Genomic DNA, 23,261 nt, shown 5'->3' on the forward strand with positions numbered 1-23,261 from the left:
AAGGCCGCAATAGGCGGTTTTGAAGGGATTTCAGTAATTATATACCAACTAAAGCATCTTTTTAAAACTAAATAGTATAATTATAATCCAAAATAATAATAACAAACGTGCTTTTCAAGCATTGTATTAGATAAATAGCCAGTGTTCCACAAGTTCAAAAGCTCTTTGCAAGCTCTTACTGAGTTGAACTATAAAAAATAGTGAACAAATATACTAAAATGCTATTGAATTCAACTAGATTTTCAGTGTTTCACAAGTTCATTAAGTATTTGCAGACCAACAGCTTTCCATAGAGTTGCAATAAACTAAGCACAGAAGTGGTAGTTTAATTATAATCCAAAATTATAACAAAAATCGTGTTTTCAAGCATTGTATTAGGTAAAAATCCGGTGTTCCACGAGTTCAAAAGTTATTTGCAAGCTCAATTATTGTTGCTGCAATTAGTTCGAAGAAGCGCTTACTGAGTTGAACTATAAAAAATAATGAAAAATATATTCGTCTAGATTTTCCTAAGGACAGCTGATACAAATTTAATTGTGGCAATCCCTTGGATAATGATAAATTAGAAACTGAGGAACTGCTTCGCAGAAAGACATGGCTAAATCAGCTTGTTACGCTGATCACTTATACACCTATCTCTTTATGGGGTTTCAGACGTTTCCTTCAGGGTGTTAGAAATTTCGTGGCAACATTTATATACCCTGTTCAGGGTGTAAAAAATAATTCACAATTATAATTGAAACCTGTAACATAACTCTAATCATTCAAGTGTTCCAGAAGTTCACAAGCTGGTCTTTCAAACATAGTACTGTTTACTTTCGTTAAATTTCACAAATAAAAAATATCTCTTAAACTGTTTCAATATTTTTTTCCATTTTCAAACAACTTCTTTACACAAATATACATATGTGTCATACCACCCAAGCATCTCGTCTGCCTCTTTCAAGACCTATGACAGCATGCCTAACCCAAAAATGGAACATGTACACGAACATATGTGACTTTACCGCACTTAAATGTGACCCTGAAGTTTAGTACAAGTCACAGCAAAACGCGTCGATGTTACATTGCGCCAGAGAAGACATAAAAATGTGGCAAGTAAACAAAGTGAAGCACCGGACGCGTCTGGGTAGAGTAACTGAATCAAAGCAAATCGAAAATAAAATTCACACAAAAGGAATCATACAAGGCAAAGAAAGGCTTCTTACATGAGTAAATGTTTCAAAAGCCAGAGCTAGCCAGAAATTCATTGTTGCCGTAAACAGCGAAGCATACATAGGCAAATTATTCAGAAGAAACAAGTAGAAGAAGTCCCCACATAGTTGCAAGTGTATGTACTACTATTAACAATGCTGAACGGAATGGTATAATGAGACAATGACATTTCCGCATATTCGACGCTAGCAAAGTTCAAATAGTTGCAACGAATTGTATTGAAAACGCTTGAAATTCAGCTGTGCATAATTGAAACTTAGCTTGGTCAAATCAATCTATGAGGATTAAGCGAATTGGCTAGGCCTGCTCCTTTGCATATTTTCGCAGTCTTGGCACTAGTGAAGAGTTATTCAGGTATTGATTTTAACTTACGCTAAAAATTGTGTAAATTTCACTAAACAATAGCTCCGGAGATTACGATGTCAGAACCTTTTGTATTTTTAGATGTTTTTATACTTTTTTTACGCTTATTTTTTATGTTTTAAGGCTGATAGCAAAGTCTGTTGGAAGTCAAAATAAGGCATAGGTATAATTTAACTTAGAAAATAAGCAGATTTTGGTCCTTAAGTATTCACGTTTTGTTTATGTGGTTAGGAATAAAAGTGTTTCACAAGTTCAATAATAGATTACAGTGTGTTTCATAAGTCCAATTATAGCTTATAGCTAAACCGAAAAAGGTTTATTCTCTTAGATCAAGCCTCAGGATTCACCAAAGTTGTCTCTCATTAAAAATTAGTGCGGTTATGTTGGCACACAAGTTAAATGCTTAGGTTTAGGCTTCATGTCAAACTAGTATAACTTATTTTTTTATCTTAACTTTTTTATTAAATCTGCAATTATCCAACAAAATAGTTTATATGATAAGAAAAATAAACAAAATAATAAATGTTTAGCTGGTGAGTTGCCAAAACATTTGAATTGAGTTTTAATCGTAACGGCGATAGGTGTTTCAGAAGTTCACATACGTTTCACAAGTTCACATACGTTTCACAAGTTCACATACGTTTCACAAGTTCAACATATGTTTCACAATTTCAGCACATGATTTGAGGTGCATTTTCCATTGAATTTTGTTAAATTTCCAGTACTATTGGCATAATAATGATAAATAGAGAACATCAGTTTTCATATTAAACTTCTCCAATAGCAAATCAGTTAAAACATTGCTTAACCGAGTGTGGGAAAGGCTTCACATATTTTTTAAAATTAATTAATACTTTTAGAGCATCCTGAAACGCTGTTGCAAGCAATCTGTAATGATATAGTACTAAAAAAAACATTTTTTTGTATAGTGCAACCGAACTAATGCCACAATATTTGCGTTCGCAGGTTATCGACTTTTTTTGCTTTCAAACAACCGATTTGATGAACTCTGTGAGGCAATATCTCATTGTTTGCATTGCACTTGCGCCTCATACGCCTTCAAACAGCCGTCCACAAAGCGTTCGCACCAGTTTGAGCTATCCATTGAAGTGCTGGGGTCACGTGTAGCAGCTTTAATCGTTATCGCTGCTGCTGCAGCGCCACCAATATCGCAGAAGTGTTTGCACAAGACAAACACTAGAAGAATTTCTTAAGCGAAAAATAAGTGCATGTTTGAGAATTCACTTTCGAAAATCGTTCGTGTCATAGTTTTTATGGGTTTTTGGGAAAACATTTTACTGTTGCTGCTTTTGTGAGCTTCCTTTTTTTCTATTATTGCTGCGTATTGTTGTCGCTTATCTCAAAACTAACAATTGGGCATGCGAAACGGCAATGTATGCTGGAGAAGCAAACAATGTAGAACGAGGCGTGGCAGAGAGGGTGGTTCGAAGGAGGCGGTTAAGCAGAAAAAAATTGTTCTATTTATTTTGTTGTGAGCTTTTGTTGTCCCAAATATTCAAGTGTGCGAGCCGCATCTGTGCCGGTTTCCTCTTTTTTTGTTTTTTGCTTTTTTCAGTGTTTTGTTGTTTTTGTAACGTTAGCTGCGGCGGGGGGTGCGCTCTACATACATGCTTTGGGTGGGAAAACATGCGAAGCCTTCAATGGCATAATTGCTATTTTACAAGAACAATAACAACAAAATCGTTTGCCACATGGACGAAGAAGTACAACAAGTGCTTTCGGCTACAAGCACAAAAATAACACAAACAATAACTTTGAATGCTTTGTTTCCACCCATGGCTGCGTGTATGTGTGTGTTTACTGTCTACACAGCCCATTATGCACATACACATGTTAACACACGCATGCTTACACCCCAAAATACTTGGTTGGGTAGTGTGTCCTTCAAGCAGAGGGTTGTTTACTTGGATGGCAGGAAGTAAAGGAAATCGTTGTCGCGGTCGTCATAAACGGCGCATTCGATGAGTGAGTGAATGCGTGAAAAGAAATTAAGTTCGAATTTTGTGGCAAACAAAATGAAGTGGCCACTTGCATGTGCCACTTGTATGAAGTGTTGTTGAAGTTAATTGAAGTGTTTTGCTGTTGTTGCCGCTCTTCTTGTTATTGTTGTTGTTACAAGATGTGTTATATTAACACGTGTTTTGAAGCTCTTCAAGTTTGGTGTTGCCATTTAGATTTGTTTATACTTAAGTTGCCTATCAACGTGCGCATTATACGTGCAACTTGCAACATAAGTGATGTAAACAAGAAAGCTTGGCTAGTGTGGGAACTGTATACTAAGAATTTGAAAATTAAATAACAAGATGTTGGTGAGATAAAAAATATGAAACTAAGCGGGGCGAAATATAAAGAAATTTTCAAAATAGAAAAAATGCGAAAGATTCCTTAAAGAAACTTAATTCCGATCGCTCAGTTTGTAGGTCAGCTCTATGCTTTAGTGACCCGATCTGAAAAATGTATTCGAAAATTGTGGTGTTGCCTTAGGATTCTTTACAATTCTTTCAATGCATTCCGATCATTCAGTTTGTATGGCGGCTATATGCTGTAGTGGTCCGATATCGGCGGTTCCGACAACTGATCAGCGTCTTAGAGAGAAAAGGTCGTGTTCATAACTTTAGATCGCTATGTCAAACATTAAGGGATTAGTTCGCGTCTACAACTCGGCTATAACCGAGTAAACGGTATTTTCGCAAATAAAGAAGTTCGAGAGTTTACATACAGACGGACGGACATGGCTAAATCGACTCAAACATGATAATAATTTATATATGTATATGTATATATTATATTATAACATTTTGTTTTTGTATTACAAACTTCGGGGCACACTTAATATACCTTGTCTAAGATACAAAAACAGAATCTAAAAAAATTATATTAAATAAAACAAATTTTATATAATTTAAGTTTTCAAAGTCTTTCAAAAAAGTCGGTTTTATTTCTTAAAAATTGTTCCAGAAGTTCAGTTAACGAATTTAACTGAAAAGTGAAGCTGGAGCCTTTCACAAGTTCAGCAAACGATGTTAGGCGATATAATAAGAAACTCTCAAACTTAGAATCGTAAAACAAGCTTTCTTTGTTACCAAGCTTTTTCAAAAAAGCAAATAAAATTTGTGTGAAACCATTTTTGACTAAATTGTCAACATAATTCTAGGTTATTGACGGCATCGTTTTCTCAAAATTGTTAAAAAAAAACTCTTAGGAAGAAGAAACAATCGAGGTATAGTCATAAACCGCTGAAAATATTTTGTGTTCCACAAGTTCAAATGCTCCCCATTTTCTATTGCTATTAGGCAGTCGAAAAAGTCTTTTCGTATTTTGTCAATAGATGTCGGTGCAGTCGTACGCACTATATCTACAGTGCTACCAATCACAATGTGTCATACCATATAGTGTTGGAAATAAAATTCGGGGAAGTTGAAAAAAAGTTACAGCTGTTCAAAAATGAAGAAATTCGCTATATTTTGGAATTTTTTTTTATAAAAAAGGGAAGAATGCCATGCAAGCCACAAATGAAATTTGTGAAGCTTACGGAGACTTACTGGATCAGTTCGTGTAGCACAACAATTGTTCGCTCGCTTCCGTTGTGGAAATTTCGATTCCGATGAAAGTTTTACACTGATGGTATAATGTCTCTAGCGAAAAAATAGCAAAAAGTGGTGGACCAAAATGGTACATATTTGTTTATTTATATATTAGTATAAATATTAAAAAAAAAGCTGAAGTTTGATTAGAAATACGAAAAGACTTTTTCGACTACTCAATATTTAGTGTTCCACAAGTTCAAATGCTCCCCATTTGTGTATTATTCTGATGGAAAGCATAAAAAAAGCAATACCGAAAGGTCCAAAAAAATAATAAAAATAATCATTTAAACCCTACCAAGTCAACAAGTTCAAACTTATTGATATTCCTAATTGGAACTGGGCCTAAGGCTTTTTCATTTAATATTTAAACCTACGACTGCTTAAAAAAAGTTATTTACTAATGATTTTTAATAACAAAAATATTTGGAGGCCCCCTCAAACTCAAAAGCACTAAAATTTAGAAATATAAAACCTATTTTTTAAGAAAAAATTCCCACTACATTGTTAAAATCACAACTGGCAAGTCCTTTCCTTACCTTAAGTGTCTCCTACTCAATTCCGTTAATTATGGTCACATTTAGACATGTCTACCCACAAAGCACACGCTGACACCGGCTCTCATATCGCTGTTTTTGTTTTTTTTTTTTCATGGCAGCAGTGGCGCATAAATTAAACTTTATTATGCATAATCTAATTCGTAACAGATGAGGCACATCAAGCAGAAGGCAGTCGGTGAAAACCAGTCAAACACCAGCACAAACAATGAAACTCCGCCTGGGCGACAACAACCCCACAAGAAAGGCAGAATCATTGACATAAAAGAGCACTGCTGATACAACTAACCCTGCACAACGACACGCACACATTTACGCAACGGCAATTGGCAATTTATCATAAGCGCGCCGTTTAACATATCCCGTTACACAGCCCATATCCGCACGGCTCCACAATATGCAAGAAATTACTGAACGGAAATGTTAAAGGACATTTCAGTGCCTTCAAGTGTGGCAGCTATACACGTACATATTTACATATATATGTATATGTATGTAGTTATATAACAAACGATAAAATGTTGACAAATCTAATAAAATTTTCAACACCCAACAAAAACAAGCGGACGGGCGGTTTTGATGCGAAGTTAACTATGTTTGACTATCAGTGTGTTGTTGTTGTTGTTGAAAATCTGTGCACTCGAAAAAATTGCACAAATCTGTCTTTCAAAGGCAGTTACATTAATCTCACTTCTCTTTTATGTATGTATGTGAGTATGCGTTTGTACTGTCAAACCGTTAGGTTGAAGTTTATGCGCCACAGACGCTTTACTACCCTGTCTGTAAGGGCAGCAGCCAACGAATTCCCCAAAGGGATTTTAATGCAGCCAAATCATTCCATGTCATTTCGTTTTATATCAATGACGCGTCAGAAGCAGTAAATGTCAGCTTTTGGGATTGAGGTGAATGTGTAGGTTAAGGTGGCAGTAACTTTACGCAAACGGTTGGCCCTTTTAAACGCAAGGAAGGAAAAACTTTAAAACAAAATCAGCAGTTTAAAGAATAAGAATATTTGTTTAGAAAAAAGGAACAGCTATTTTGCATATTTTTTGGACTTTTTCGGAAATTTCTGCTTAACAAGGAATAAAGAAAAAGAAAATTTAACCTGGTTCCTCTAATTTAGTTTCTGTATTGGATGTAGATTGTGATGGTGAAAGATGTACTGGATCCGAAATATTTCAATTACCTGGAAACAATATTTAAATTCAAGAGGCTTTACAAATTGCTAAGGCTTTCAAAAAAATGTTGAGACTTAAAGGAAAAAATCATATCAGATGAAACTATACGGAACAGAGAAAAATAATCACGAAAAAATGGGGCCATGGCATCTTTGATGTCACAAAAATATTTGACTTCATATTAGCCTTAAATGATCATATTAGTATCCTATAAAATGTTGGAATTCTTAAAAAAAAACACAAGCATATCTCGTAAGGTCACCTATAACTCTAATCTCAGTTAGTTTTGGGCTACAGAATGGCAAGAACGCTCTAAAAAAGATATCGACTAAAGACAGTTTGACTGGGTGTGACTGTTTAGGAAACTAAGTGACAGAAAATGGAAGAACTTCAAGCTCTCCTTTTCGAATATTAATGGCGTGACGTGACGTCACGTTAGCGCACGAAGTACAGATATATAAAGATAATTGCCTGTTTTTATTGACTTTCTGTTCAGTTTGAAGGAATTCATACACACTGTGGAAAGAGCATCCAAAAATTGTAATGTAATTCTCCGGGTAAATGATATTTGAAAACAAAGTATTTTGCTAAGTTGGACTGTCCTTAAGTACTATACCAAATATGAGCGCGATCTCTCAACCAGTTTGTTTACAGCAGTTGCTCAAGTCGGTACACCTCAATAGTGTTTTTCGATTTTTACAATGAATATAAATATCGCACAAAGAATTTGTCTCAAATTCTGTATTATTTCTAACCAATTTTCGTGTGCGGAATCGTTGCGAATGTTGGAAAAGTCTTGCAGTGATTCAAAAACACAAGCCTACGAGTGGTACAAAGCCTTCAAAGATGGCCGAGAGATCGTTGAAGACATGCCACGTTCTGGACGACCTGCGACATATTCAACAGATGAAAATATTAAAAAGTGAAGGATATGGTGCTTGAAAATCGTCAGGCAAGTGTCAGGAAAGCTCGACATCTTTCGCGAGTCCGTTCGACTGATTTTGGTGGATATTTTGGGTAAGAAACGTGTTCTTTCTCGACTAATCCCGATATAGCTGAATTTTCTTCAACAAGAGTACCGCAAACAGTTATCTTGGGACTTGCTTGAACATGCAAATTCCGATCTCACATTCATGGAGAGCATTATAACTGCCGATGGGACATGGATTTAAGAATTTGACATGCAAACAAGTCAACAATCATCGGAATGTAGGGAAAAAAACAAGCCGAAACCAAAACAAAATAAAAGCACACCATTTAATGCTAATTGTTTTTTTGATATTCGTTTTTTGGCGCATCATGAAATTGTTCCGGAGAAACAGACGGTCAAAAACGGTTCTATTTGGACGTATTGAGGCGTTTAGGCGAGAACAACCGTCGAAAAAGGCAGGAATTGTGGAAGAAAATTCATGGATTTTACACGATGATAATCACCATCGCATCAAGCTACGATTGTGACCGAATTGAAAGCAAAAACGCTATGAATATCATCGGTCACCACCGTATTCAGATTTGGCTCCGTGCGATTTTTTCTTGTTTTCCAAACTGAAATCTTTGCTCAGTGGAACCCGTTTTCAGTCGTTTGAAGAGATTAAACGAAATTCGTTGAAGGAGCTGAAGGCCATCCCAAAAAGTGCCTATGGAAAGTGTTTCGAGGACTGGAAAAATCGTTGGCATAAGTATATTACATCTGGTGTGGATTACTTAGAAGACTTTTTTGGAACAATGTTTGTAAGAAGTCCTTAGTTCTAGTTTTATCATTCTCAGGTCATATTTGCATAAAAGCGTACAAAGAGATATTTCTCTGAATTTTGAATAGTCAGTTTGTTTGGCAGCTATGCGCTGTGGTGGTCTGATTTGAACAATTTTTTAAGAAATTATAGAATTGAATTGTATAATAATGTATATTATATAAATATTATATATTATATACATATTACATATATAAATTATATACAAGTGTAAAGAAACATAATGAAAGAACTTAATTTTATATCTACTCAAATCAAATTATTTGTCTTGAAGTAGTAGCGTGGAGTATTTTAAATTACTGACAATTAATTGCTCTTTTAAATCAACGGAAACAGAGGACATGAAGTGGTCACCTTACACCTTTACAAGCTTATTTTTCAGTATAATTGCTCAGTTTGTGACAAACAATGCAACAAAGTATCTCTCAAATTCCTTATTTAACGATTTTAATTTGGATTTCAGTTTACTAATTCAATGGCGTTGAGTACTTAATTATTCAAATCTTATTTGCATAACAAATTTCCCAGGAGAGCTTTCTCATGCTGCCACACATATTTTAAAATTCACGTGTTTTTCGCCGAAATATTTACCAGATGGAGACAAGCTGATTTTTTCCTCACTTTTATTGAGTCTATTAACAAACACAGTGATCGTCGTACACGCTTCACTCTTTCTTCATAATATGCTCATTAAAATGTCCTTTGAGGCCGTGCAAGTGCGCGACAACCTACCAGTGTGTCTTTTACTACTAAGCGTAGGTCTCAAGGCACCACATTTTAAAAAGCGATTAATTTTCGAGCACAAAGCGCTTAAGTGCCAAAATGTATGCAACGGTTGTCTGACTACCGACAACCTGCGTATGGATAGGGCTCAAATATCTGTCGGTCTGTCTGTCGGTGCGCCTGCCACTTGCATGCGTGAGTGTCGCGCGCGTGTCAGCATTTTGCATGGTACGACTTTGATAAGACACAGCCGCCGTTGACGCTGACGTTGGCGTGTGTCGGCAATAGAAATGCAAACGAACCACTTGCAACACCAGCAAGGACAACAACTACACATAAATGCAAATACGAAAACAATGGAGTCGTGTACATACCATATACTGTGTATGTTATATGTGTGGCGTTTGGCGACAAACAATTGCGGCAGTGATTGCAGCGACGGTCGCGGCAGCTTTAATGCCCGCTGATTGTCTGCTGCGGCTACTTATCAGACACATACACATAGACATTCCTTTATTCAGCAACTTTGCTTTGTGTTGCTGTGCGCAGCGGCATTCAATAAGGCACACGCGCGCGGTCACGTGCCGCTGGGCCTCAATTCGTTGGGCATTCAATTCGCATTGGTGTGAGATTAGCTGCGCAAATATTATTTATTGCATTTGTTAAGTTGATTCATCATCTTGTTAAGCAATTTCGGGCACAAATAACTATGGCAATAGGATACATTATGGTTATTGTTGTTGTCGCTGCTGAGTAACCTAAGCTAAGTAACTAATGGGTAAAGTGGCGTTGCATCACTTTATATATATATATATCTATGTGTGTGTGTCAATAAAAGGAAATTGAAAGGATGTGCGCTTATGCGGAGTGCTTAGTCGCGGAAGAGGCGTGCACTCAAGGGTTAAAGTTCACAGACTTGTCAAAAGTAAAGGCTTGCGTAGCATGTCTGATGTGTTGGAGGGTGTGTGACAAGTTCATAATTATGTAAGTATGTATATACAAAAGTTATGTATAGTGAAAGCGATAGATATAGTGGGAAAAAATCCAACCGCTAAATATAGTGGACGGGGTTCGAAAGGATTAAATTTTCAATTTTCGAAATATTCTTAAAAAATTAATTATTTTTTAAATTAAATCAAAATATATATTCCACATAACAATTACAAAAATTTGCCAATCAGCATTAGATCTGTTTAGTACAAAAAAAAATATTTCAAATAATTAACATGAATTACCTTAAAAAATTCCCTGATAAATACCATATAGATTATCAAAAGCTTACCTGCAAAGAAAGAAACATAAAACACTTGCATAAATAATTTAATTTAATTTACTACGAAATTTTATTTTTTGTTGTAGTTTTAAATGCGAAAAATATTAAAATAAGAGAAATAATTTAGAAAATATTAAATACAAAACATTCAACTTAAAAACCTCTTTATTAACCAACATTTAAGATCGGACTAACAACGATATAATAAAAACACAGCAAACAACAGTATAACTGCATATTAAAAAAAAGGTTAAGCAAACCGTTAACTTCGACTGCACCGAAGCTATAATACCATTAACAGGTGCATTAAAAGGGTATTTTTTATGGTAGGAGGAAGTATTGAAAGCCGGAGTGCGGAACTTTAATCCGCCAAACCTAACCTAGTCCCAACTCATATCTCTCCAACCACCGGATTAAGTGTTACGTCAAGGGAGCGAGAAAGACTTTAAGTATTATCTATCATACGGACTGACTGACGCTTATATATACTGTATAAAGCTTAGTTTTGTCTTCATTATTAGAACTGACGCTTCGCTGGCAGCTTTTCATTTACCAGAAGATTGGCAAATATCTGCTGTCAAATTTTCACCTAAAAACTACCGCCAAGTGAATTTTTCCCTTACAATTGAAAAACGAGGCCATTGAAAAAATAAGTGCTCAGGGTCTTCTATACATTCTGTACACATCGGACAGTACGGACTAAGGTCGTGATGGAATCAGAAAAGGTAGCTTCTAAAGCATCCATGTCCACTTAGTATTTGGGTTAGGTGGGAGTCAAGGTCCCCATGTTTCCTATCTATCCACGAATGGATATCCGGGAATAGTCTGTGGGTAGACCGTCCTTTGGTTGAGGTTTGCCACCGTGTGATGCTTTTGGTTCTCTCCTCTTTTTTTATTCCTACAGAAGGTTCTGATACTGATAGCTGGTTCAATCGCGTGAATTCGTCTCCCTGGATGTCAATGAGCAGCATATTAGCTAGAACTTCATCAGCCTCGCTTGATATCGTTCAAAAAGCACTTGTTACTCATATAGCCGTGTGAATTTCGAGTGCCAGTATCCATATTGGTGCTGCATACAATATTATTGAACTCATTGCTTTTGCTATTAAAGCTCGCCGGCTAGAACCCACGCCCCCCTTAATGGCCATCATTCTTGATAAGAGTTTTATATATTTTGCTTGCTTTACCCGAGCTATACACCAGGGGTCCCTAAATTTTAGGTTAGTGATACTCTTTCTTTCACCTTATGATCAAGACTACCGTTTCTGCTCAGCCAAATGTAAACTCATGGTAGCAAAACCATTGGCGCATACCATTTATGCTATCACTACTTTTGAATTGGAGGTCATTCAGATGTTTAGCCACTGCTACCACTATGAGGTCACCCGCATATGCGACTGTTTTCACGTGTTTTGGTTGATCTATTCTTAACACACCGTCGTACATCAAGTTCCATAGTAGACAGCCTAAACCTTGCAGTACTCCACTCGAGACAGTGTAGCACTGAGTGCCCTTTTCCGTGTCGAATAACAGTCTGCTATTTTCAAAATAGCTCAATATAATAGTTACGAGATACTGGAGGACGCGTATTTCATATAGAGCTCAGTATTTGGGTCATGCGGAGTTGAACGCATTCTTCACATATACATAAATATGTAGATAATATGTATGTAATATATGTATACATTATTATAATATTGACGAAAATTTTACTTAATAGAGATAGACACAAACCAAGTTTATTTCAGAATCAAAATTTTTATTTTTACGATTTTTTGAATCATATTTATTATTTGTATTCCCACCTTTTGATAATTGGCCATTGCTGGAAATATTCTAGCACAACTGGTTTAAATTTAGACACGGTTGTTTACCCTATACTTCTCTCTTACTTTCCAAGTTAATATTTTAACACTTTTCATTGAACACAAGGAAAAAACAATAGAAATAATAGTAAAAACAATAAAAAAAATCAAAAACCAAAAATGAAAATCAAAAAACCATAGAGAAAAGTATCAAAAAGCATTGCAAGCAGTTAAACTGAGCAACGCTTTGAGTTCCCAAAACATTTTGCATTAAAAATACATTTTTCATGCCATCAATACGTTTCCATTTATAACAAATAACAAGTAAGCAGCGCGTCGTAGTATTTTTGTGTAATTTTCACATTTACACATTTCCCATTCCGATTTCGTACAACGCTCGTTACGACTGATTTCCTAAGCAGCACAACATGTAATGTGTTTTCTTGTTCTTGTAAATCATTACAGATTCATTAATGGGTTCCGCGAGCGAAGACGAAGACGACGATGATCCGCCACATTTGCGCGGGCCACCGCTCGGCCTAGGCGTATTGGGACCGAATGGGCCCGACTCAGCGGGTGGACCATTGGGAGCATCCGATATCTCAGTACAAAGTATGAGCACGGATAGTAAAAACACGCATGACGATTCCGATCAGGTAATAATCATTAGTAAATGACTAAAGTACTTATATGAAAGGGCGATAAGAAAAATCAAAAATAATAAAAAAAAATATAAAAAAATATAAAAAAAAATATAAAAAAAATATAAAAAAAATATAAAGAAAATGCAAAGCGCGCAACATGTTGCATGCAGCGAGTGTGAATGGCGGCAACAGCTGGTGTAAGCGGCACAGCGGCGCACCAAATATTTAGTCATAACTCATTGTGAGCTGTTATAAGTGTTGTAGTTGTTGTATTGGCATAAAATATTTCCGAAAAAGTTATGTATGTGCGTGTGTATACTTGGCCATTTGACTTGCCGACCGCTTAACGCCGCCAAAATCGATGCTGTGACCGTTCGTTTGATGATTATGCGCGGTGCGCTGCTGATGATGTTGTACGCTGTCGGCCAATCGATTGTGTTAGTAGTGTTACCGCTGATGATTAATGATTTGCAAATGGTTATTCAACAAATATGCGCGGCAAGTATGTATTGCATGCAACGTTGAGCCATTGTGCGGCGGCGCAAATGAAATTGCTCAGCTTTACCAAACCAAAAAAAAAAAAAAAAAAAAAATCAGACACACTTGCCCCACAACTCCTCATTGCATTACATTTCTATATTATTCGCTTTATCTTTCCGTTTACAGGGTTCCTTAGATGGCGATCCTGACGGTCGGGGTGATTCGCAGGCGGAGAACAAGAGTCCTGACGATGCGAACGGCTCGAAGCGACGCGGCCCGCGAACGACGATAAAAGCCAAACAACTGGAAGTACTGAAAACGGCATTTAATCAAACACCGAAACCGACACGGCACATTAGGGAACAATTGGCCAAGGAGACGGGGTTGCCGATGCGTGTGATACAGGTGAGTTTTGCATAAACGAAAATCATAAAAAAAAAATATTGTGATACAAAAGACATTATAAAGGTGTGTGTGTGTGTGTGTGTGAATGTTGGCGCATATTTTCAAAGCCTGCAAACTGTCACAAAGATGAATGAGCGCTTTGCATGTAGGCGGCGCATGGCGAAATCGCAAATAAATGCGCCGTTTAAGAGAGATATCAAGGCGACGGGCATTAATGTAATTGGCATTGGTGAAGGAGGTGTGAACGATTACTCGCATGCTTATTATTATGAAACTAAAATGTGAATTAATTAAAAAATTATCGAAACGCAGAGTTATGTCTCTTTGTTGAGTTAAGGAAGACCAAAAACTAAAAAAAATCGAAACATAATTTTTCGCAATTTTCGAAGCTTTGTTCTTTAACGATTTTTGATCACTCTTCAAATGATAGTCATGTTTTGTCTTTTTTACCAGTTTTTCATAATATTTACTACAAATTTGGTATAAGAGTGTAGTGACATATGTAAGGCCCGAGTTCAAATCAAGTTCAAAATATTTCCTAAAACTGCTTCGAAGACTTCTAAAAAACGTTGCCTTCGTTTCGACGCCTACCTATAAATGAAAAATATCTCGAAACTGCCTAAAAACATATAAAACTGAGAAGTGTTGACAAGGTTTATGGACCCTCCTTGATATAAAATAGATATTTAAAAAACATTGCCTACATTTAGGAGCATTTAAATAAAACTAGAAAATAAAACAATTAGAAGAAACCTGCAAAAATCAAATAATTTAGATGTTTTCGAAAATAGTTTTTCAAGAGAAGGACTGGTACCGACACACAACTTCATAAAAAATACTAGAAAAATAATACAATAATTTTTTTCGAAATATTAAACATTTTAGAAATCGTTGCCTACATTTTAGCATAATTTTAAAATATGAAAAGTTACTAAATTCTTTGCAACAGCAAACGGTTTGGAAGAGTATTAAACAGTTTTTAAAAGCCTCCTTAACATATAACAAATATTAAAATAATAATTTATCAAACTATAAAATAATTCAACCAGAAAAATCTTACAAAAGTTGGACATTTTAGTTGTTTTGGTAGTAATTTTCCTAGAAAAATGCCAGGACCGAGGAAAAATACCATTCAAACTCGAAAAAGTACTGATTTTCCGAGAAAACATTGTCTACATTTCGGGGATTTTATACCAAAGAATGGACAGAATGAATAATTTTGACACATACAATAAAAAATATCACAGTTTTTGTGTAAGAAAATTCTCATTCAAAAATAAATTAATTATATTTTTCGAAAACCAAGTTAATAGAGGGCACTTAATAGATGTTTAGGAAAATATTTACTCCTTTGTCGAGACATACTGTATAACAAATAACTAGTATGACGTCTGGGTGATTGCTACTAATATTCGGCAAAAAAGTATAAACTTTAAATTAGGCCTTAAAAATGAAATTAATATCAAAATCATCATTCCATTGTTCATTATCTGACAAATATATCTTAAAAGACCGCATGCAAATTTCATCGGTCGAATTTTCCAGCGGTTTTGATAACATTTTTCTAACCGACATTGAAAATAGCGTTTCGGGAAAACGCGTTTTAAGTTTAGGAGCCGATTTCATTGAGTTAAAAAATGTCTATAGATGCAATCATACCTTTGAATCAACTAATTTTTTGGAGAACGTTGTCAAATATATGCCAATAGGTCAGTCGATATACCTATGTATATTGAACAAATGGATTTTTTGAAATTCACTATTGAATATCTTAAATACTGAATGAAGAAATTGACAAGATATACATAGTACATATATTTGCTTCCCGGAAAGATGTATTTTTTGCTCACTCATTTTCGAAATAAAATACAAATTTGCCTTTAACTATGCTATAAAACCCAATCAATATAAATTCCAATTTTGGCGACCGGAATAAAAATTAAAATAACTAAATATTCAAAATAGATTAATTTATGCATGAAAGAGGCCTACTAAAACAAAGTCTATAACTGCGAGACACATAATCAACGCCCACAAAAGCTTTGCTGCGCGCATTATCTGCATAAATTTCTGAGATTTTTTTTCTAATTTTTGAATGCAACATTTTAAATATAATATCTATGTATGTGCTGCTGCTGCTTGTCGCTTAACGTTTTCGACGTTATCGGGTCGCACACCATTTGGCAGGGTTGCTGCTGTTGGTTATTTATGAACTTTTTATGCTAATGAGCTGAAAGTATTTGTGCGCTGTAGCGAGTAAATTTTGCACAACAGAACAATAAATAAAAATTAAAAAGTAAAAATTTTAAGTATGGGGAAAAAAAATCAAAGCAAAAAAGAATAAGTAGCGACAATAAAAAAATAGAAACAAGTGAGCAGCCAAATGAGAATGTAGAGATTCGGTCGACTGAGTGACTAATTGCCTATTGGAAGTTCAGGTACAAGACAATATACATATATACATATATTTATTTATAAGTATATATCAATGTATATATACACATGTATATGTATCATATGTAGTCATGCAACTACAATTGAGTAGCCTCTGCGCGTAGCTAGCGCAAACAATCATTTATAGATGGCCAGTTAGTCATGATGACTTCGATTCAGTTTGCTTGTTTATTGTTGTTATTTTTTTATGCAACGCTTGAGACGATAGCAAATCGGTGTATTCTTAAAACGCTGAATCAACGGATGATACCTTTGGTTGTTGCTGTGCTAGCTTGGTACGGCTAGACGACGAAAGGTACCCACCTAGAAAGAATAGAAGTTGCACAAGGTGACTATGAGGGAAGTCCGTTGTAGAGCTTAGTTAAGCTTGTTGTTGTGAAGAAGTGGTAGAGGCACAGACGACGAATATTGAGCAAATCAAAGTGATGTGTTACGCTACAGCGTAACTAACTGACAGATTTTAAGGTCAAGTGAGTTCAGCGTTGCAAAAAGTAAGGAGGAAAGATGCAAAAACAAAAACAATAACATGAAACTGGGATTTAAAATACTGCACAGGGTGGTTAGGAATTTTATAAATATGTTTTTTCTAGAATTTATTTAAAACTTCAATTGCCATGCTCTTGAAATTGTAGAATTGGTTAGTGATAACCGAAGTAAGTTATCTAAAACTGTCAAAGCTATAGAAAATTGTTTAAGTAAATCAAAGGTTTGTTGTCAAATACCTCTCATTTGCTGTCAAATATAAAACAAAATTGAAGAATTTTATTGATTTTAATGCCTTTTTCGAACATGTGGCAACACTGTTGAGGGCATTTTTGGGAGTTGCTTTCAGGCTTCAATTTTATTTATTAAATGTAATTATTCGTTCGCTTATACCTAAATATTTTTGAAATACAAAAAACAAAAAAAACAGGTGGCAACCATCTTCAAAAAATAGTTTGATATAATGTTGGTATTCGCTTGGCGTTTATACCGGAATAATTTGTTCAATTTTTAAATATTTTTGAGTAATAAAATCAAACAACTGGCAACCATCCTCAAAAAATATTTCGAAATAATAATCAAAAATTGGAATAATTCGCTTAATTTTTAAATATTTTTGTATAAAAAATTCAAACATGTGGCAACCATCGACAACAAATTTCTTCAAATAAGTTTGTCCCTTGATTGATGTACAAGTTGGAATACTTCGATGGATTTATATACAATATTTTTAATGAAAAAATACTAAATAGGTGGCAACCATCGTCAACAATTATGTTTGCTGTCCCTATTGAAATAATTTGATGTATTTATAAATATTTTTGAAATAAAAAACGAAACCGATGGCAACCCTTTTAAAAAAATATTTTCAAAAAAAGTTTGTCTTTGGTTTGTTGCCTACATTTAAATTATTCGTTTTATTTGTGAACACTTTCTTAATTAAAACAAAATTAAACAGGTGGCAACGATTCGCAAAATATATTTTAAAACGTGCGTAATTAAATACTCTGCAGTTTTCACAGATTTCCACAATTTTCCAAAAAAAAAATTTGCATTGAATTTTTGAAAAACTGGCAAACTTCTAACTTTCCAAACTAATGGAATTTATTTCCAGAAAGTAGTGAAAGCTATGCATGTTTGCTAACAGAAATATGCGATATCGGAACAACAATATAATAATTGTATGTATGTATGTATGTATGTACGTCATCAAATAAAATATTAAACTCTACCGTTTAACAAGTAATACGTATACAAAAAGAAAAAAAAACAACAACATTCAACCGCAAAAATGCTCACAATTTCATGCAGAAAATTGTTTTGAACTGCAACTGACAGCCACATTTGTCAGTTATGGCTGACCACATTCGGTGCAGCCGCATCAAGACTGCAACAACAACAAAAGCAGCAGCAACAACAAAATCAGTGTGCTCATAAACCAAAGCGCACAGCAAAGAACTACAAAGGTAAACCAAAGCAACGAAATGTCGGCTGTAAACCCACACACAAACAAAAACAAAAATAAAAACAAAAGCAATATGAAATTATATAAATGCGAAGGAAATAAAAAATCCAGCAACATTTTAGCTGCCATTGCAATGTGCATGAAGCAAAAACAAAAACAAATAATGAAAACTATAATAATAAATATGAGTTTGAGTACAAAAAAAAATCCATTGAAAAATTGCGTCTGTTAACCGCAAAAGTACGAAGAACGTAAACCGCACGCTGTCAGCTTGCAACAAGCGCGCTGCGTCGAAGCCACAAACTTGTGCGGTCGCATTGCAAGCAAAATATTGCTGCCACATATTTTTAAGTACACAAACGATTTTTTTCTAGATTTCTTTTTCCATTTTTTGTGTTTGCGGTGCAGTTAAAATGGCGCACTCGGGAGAGCACAAAACGCATTTTGCGCCAGATTTCCGGCTTTGGTGAGCAAAATTGTGGAAAAATGGTGGCGATGGTGAAATATTTAAATTTACAGAAGCACATACACAAACAAATATAGAAGTTTTGGTGAAACCTACTGCAATTTCATGCAATTTTTTTCCATTTAGAAGCTTAAAGCTTTGGGTAAAAACTTTACATGCTAAAGGTTAGTAAAAAAATCTTTAATCGTCCAATTTAGCAGCAAACTAGAAAATCTTACAATAAAAACCATAGTAGTAGTCCTCTCACTGTATTTTATTGATTTATTCTTTTTAAAAATAAAACAAAAATTTAAAATCCCGAATTTTTTTCGGGACCCCGAAATGCAAAAATTCGCAAAATGCTTCAATATTGGTATCTTGGACTCTAGACTTTTTAATAATTTATCAAAAGCAAAGTTTTAAATTTCGAATAGTAGCAAACACAAGTAGCATAATAATCCCGAAAATAATAATTTTTCACAATTTTAGCTTTTATTTTGCAAATATGGTTGAAACTTTACATATCTCAACTCATATGTCTATCTAAGAACAAAATTTAAAATCCCGAAATTTTTTCGGTATCCCAAAAATTAAAAACTGTGAGCTAAAGACTATTTATACCTGCAAAACTTAACAAGAAAATTTTAAATATCGAAATTTTTCGGGATCCCGAAGTTTAAAAAAATTGCTAAATGCTTCAAAATTCTTATAATAATGACTTTATGAAGTAAAATCTTTTCAAAATACCACAAATATATTTCGAAATTTTCGAGTAGTAAAGAAATCCTGAATATAAAAATTCTTAACAATTTTTATTACAGAAATAAAATGGAAATATTAAACCTCTCAATACAAATATCTGAAACTTTAGATATTATACTATACTCTGTTACCTAGGAACTAATAGCTAATATGCCACATAGGATAGCACTTGATTATATAGCAAGAGCTTTATATTTGTATGCTTACTGTAAAATTTATATAACGTTATGTACCTTACTAAGTCATTTAAAACCACATAACTGCATACTTATGTATATATTATATAATAAATAAATGTATGTAATATTGTGCTTAACGCAAATTAAGTTCTCACTTGGCAGTTTCTTAAGCTCGGGAGATCGCAAGTAAGTAAGACAAGTTGATATTTTAATCTGCTTTGCGAATGCCTTGAGACTTCGCGCGCTAAGCGCATTAAGATGTTTATCACCTGTTGGCAAAGCGAAAAGTTGGTACTTGAGAAACTAAACAATAACAACAAAAAAATGTAAAATATTAAAAACAAAATTGAAACAGAAACAGGAACAGAAACAGAATACTGCGAAAAATTCACCAATCACCAAAAAATAAAATGAAATGAATGTGAAAAATACAAAAAAAAAAAAATTAAGGTATGTTGAAATTTTTCGCACACTGAATGAAAACATTAAAGTATGAATGAAGCGATCGAGCTGTAAAGGACTTAACCTGTCGAAGTTATGAAGTGATGAAGTAATAAGATTAAATTTAGCGCAAGAAAGTGTGATGTAGTCAAGCAGGCCACGAATGCCCAGCTAACTATGTACGAGCGTTTGTGTGCGTGCACGAACGCGATATTTTAGTAAGCATACACACGTATGTATGTCTGTAAGTTTGCTGCGGTCAAAACGCCCTTCACTTGCGGATTTTGGCACTCCGCGAAAGCTGCGAGCGCAACGTGTCGCCTTAAGTAGTTGGAGGATATTTACTGACGAAACGTGACAACACAACTGATATGGTAAGGGCGGCGCTGAGCAATAACGAACGTTACACGCTTACACATGCATACATACATACACCGATATGTAAGTTGTGCGCATGTACTTCGCTGCTAAGCAGGTGAAACAACGCGGCTACACAGTTGACGCGGCTTAGATTGATACTGAGTAACAACAGGAAAGCGCGCTAATATGCGCGCAGTGTATTGCATGCTGCGGCCGGCTACTTAACGCGCATACAACGCAGTTGACGCGTAAGTATATTTATAATTGGAAGAGCAGCGCGCGGGCTTGTTTCGCAAGAGGCGTTAAGTCGTGCGTGTTAAACAATGCCCGAAAGCGTTGGGCTTGTTAAAGTGTAACACAGCGCGTATAAGCTAACATATGTAGTACATATATGTGAGATTGCATATGTAAACGTTTACATGTAAGCGCGCGCGATAATTTATACGCTTTAAAGCAGGCGCGTAGTTGTAATATCGCGGCGCCTACCGCGCGCGCTCTGTTATCAACGCGCCGCGGCATTCACAATGTAAAGGGTAAAAGCCGCCGCGCGCGCTGACGCAATGACCCCTGCAGCTGCACATAATTAACACAAAGTAATAAGGTGGGAGCTTGAGCGCTGCAAAAGCTATTTGCTGACAAGTACACGGGTACAACAACAAAAATAACAGCGCCAACAATAATATGCAAATAATAAGTTAACTACAATCAAGTTGGCTGCAGTAATAATAGCCAGCGGTAGCCGCTTGTGACGCACTGTTGTTAAACGCTTGGCAGTCACCTTCGCGGTGCCTGAGGCGTGTCCATTGATAACCGTGACCGTGAGATGTGGATATATTCATTTATATGGAAAAATGTATGTTTGTGTGTGTGTGCGGGAGAATGTGGCGTGATAGTTTGCGAACAATTTCTAAGCATTTTTATTATTATTTCTATAAGCGCGCGTGATAGTTAACAGCCACTCTGCTTTTATTGCATGTTAGATGAAAAACTGCTTTATTAGCAAAACACGCGATTAACTTGAAGTAAAAATTAAGGTATAAATAAAAGCGAATTGGAGTGGTGGTGGTTAAAAAAATTCATAAAATATTTTAAGCGTTAAAATTTGTGAAAAATAAATATAGCATCGGTTTAGAAATTCTAAGAAATGTTAGAGCGTCGCAAGCGCTCTTAGCAAAGAGCAACGAATCGGCTGCAGCGCGCGGTCGGTTGGCGTCTCCCGAAAAGTGCACGCGCGCGCCTCTTCGCTTATCACCGCCTATCAATCTGCTTCTTTTGCTTTAAATAAACCTTTTAAAATTATAAAAATTTATATGCAAGGAAAAAATTGCACAATATTGTGGGGCGTTAACGCTTATTTATAAGCAAAAAGTAATTAAAATGCAAACAAATTTTTTCAGCACACACATACTCTCATATTTCTGTCCAACCGTCATAATAACTTCCGTTTGTGCAACTTTTGCGCCCTTCACATTATATTCTCGTCACTTTTATTTTATTTTCGCTCATTTATTAACCTTTGCTGCCGCCAATATCTTTTGCTGCCGTCAGCTAACCAGCGCGGCAAGCAATGAAGCGTTGAAAAATAAATAGTAACCATAATAAAGCACACACATACACACTCGAATACACAAAGGTGAATAGTAAATGACTGCAGTCCGTCAGTTGCTTGCTTGGCAATCAACGACAACGATCAGTAGCACAGCAGCAGGAGCAGCCGCAACAGGAGCGCTGAAAAGCTTGGCGGCTGCCGTGTGAGTGGCCTGATCGGCCTGTCATGAAGCGAAACGGCGAAATGAGAGTTTAGGTTATTGACTGCTTGCTCGTTGTTGGTCGAAACAACATCAGCGCTAGTTGTGCTGGCGATGGTAATAGGTGGAGAATATGGCGGTAGCTGTTGCCGTCATTTATATGCAACTAATTGATTAGAAAGGCCAAAAAGTTAAATATTTTTCATTACAATTCCATAATTCTTTGAAATGCACTTTTGTTTTACGGCTTAGCTTTGCTTTTGCATTTCAAGCTACCAGAGTGTTCATAGCTAGTGGTCGTTTTAAATAATTGTTTGCATCATAAAAGAATATTACTAATGTACAAGTGTTTGTGAAATATAAAATAAGACAAGTAGCTTTCGCGGACATAAAATTGTAGTAGTTTCGGTAACCAAGCTTACAGATAAGATAGCAAAAAAAATGTTTCAAGTTTAGATGAGAAAATGATTTTGAGTTTGGCTGAAGTTATTGAAAGTAAGTCATGAATTATGGCAAGACATAAAATATGGATAAACATGAATTATAGCCAGACATTAAATCAACGTTTCACGTTTTGATGAGAATGAGATGATCTCGACTTAAGCAAAAGTTATTGAAAGTACATATACATAGTATGAATTATGGCAAGACATGAGATATGGTCAGACATGAATTACGGCAAGACATAAAATATGGTAAGACATGAATTATGGTACGACATGGACAATATAATATGTTAACACATAAAATATGGTAAGACATAATATAGGATATTACATAAAATGAAGGCTAGTTTGCAGTTGCGAAAAAATTTAATACAGTAAAGTCATAAGGAAAGACGAGACATGATTTTCTTTATGTACATAAAAGAAATTATGCAATAATATTTATGATGAACCATAAGGCTTCATTAGAAATAGCTGAA

General features: G+C 35.3%; 2 protein-coding genes across 3 annotated transcripts in view; one reads left to right on the forward strand and one right to left on the reverse strand.

Moving 5' to 3' along the window:
* Nucleotides 1-23,261, reverse strand: part of LOC126759790 (uncharacterized protein DDB_G0284459) — a 504,946-nt gene that overhangs the window by 355,484 nt on the left and 126,201 nt on the right. The window lies entirely within an intron of this gene.
* The window catches only part of LOC126759754 (LIM/homeobox protein Lhx1), a 166,728-nt gene that overhangs the window by 112,525 nt on the left and 30,942 nt on the right, over nucleotides 1-23,261 (forward strand). For both annotated transcript variants that reach the window (XM_050474855.1, XM_050474856.1), the window contains exons 4-5: nucleotides 12,936-13,126; nucleotides 13,781-13,999. In XM_050474855.1, the coding sequence (XP_050330812.1) occupies nucleotides 12,936-13,126; nucleotides 13,781-13,999 (410 nt within the window). The remainder of the gene's footprint in view (nucleotides 1-12,935; nucleotides 13,127-13,780; nucleotides 14,000-23,261) is intronic.

The sequence above is a fragment of the Bactrocera neohumeralis genome, chromosome 5 (assembly GCF_024586455.1).
Source record: "Bactrocera neohumeralis isolate Rockhampton chromosome 5, APGP_CSIRO_Bneo_wtdbg2-racon-allhic-juicebox.fasta_v2, whole genome shotgun sequence".
Taxonomy (NCBI): domain Eukaryota; kingdom Metazoa; phylum Arthropoda; class Insecta; order Diptera; family Tephritidae; genus Bactrocera; species Bactrocera neohumeralis.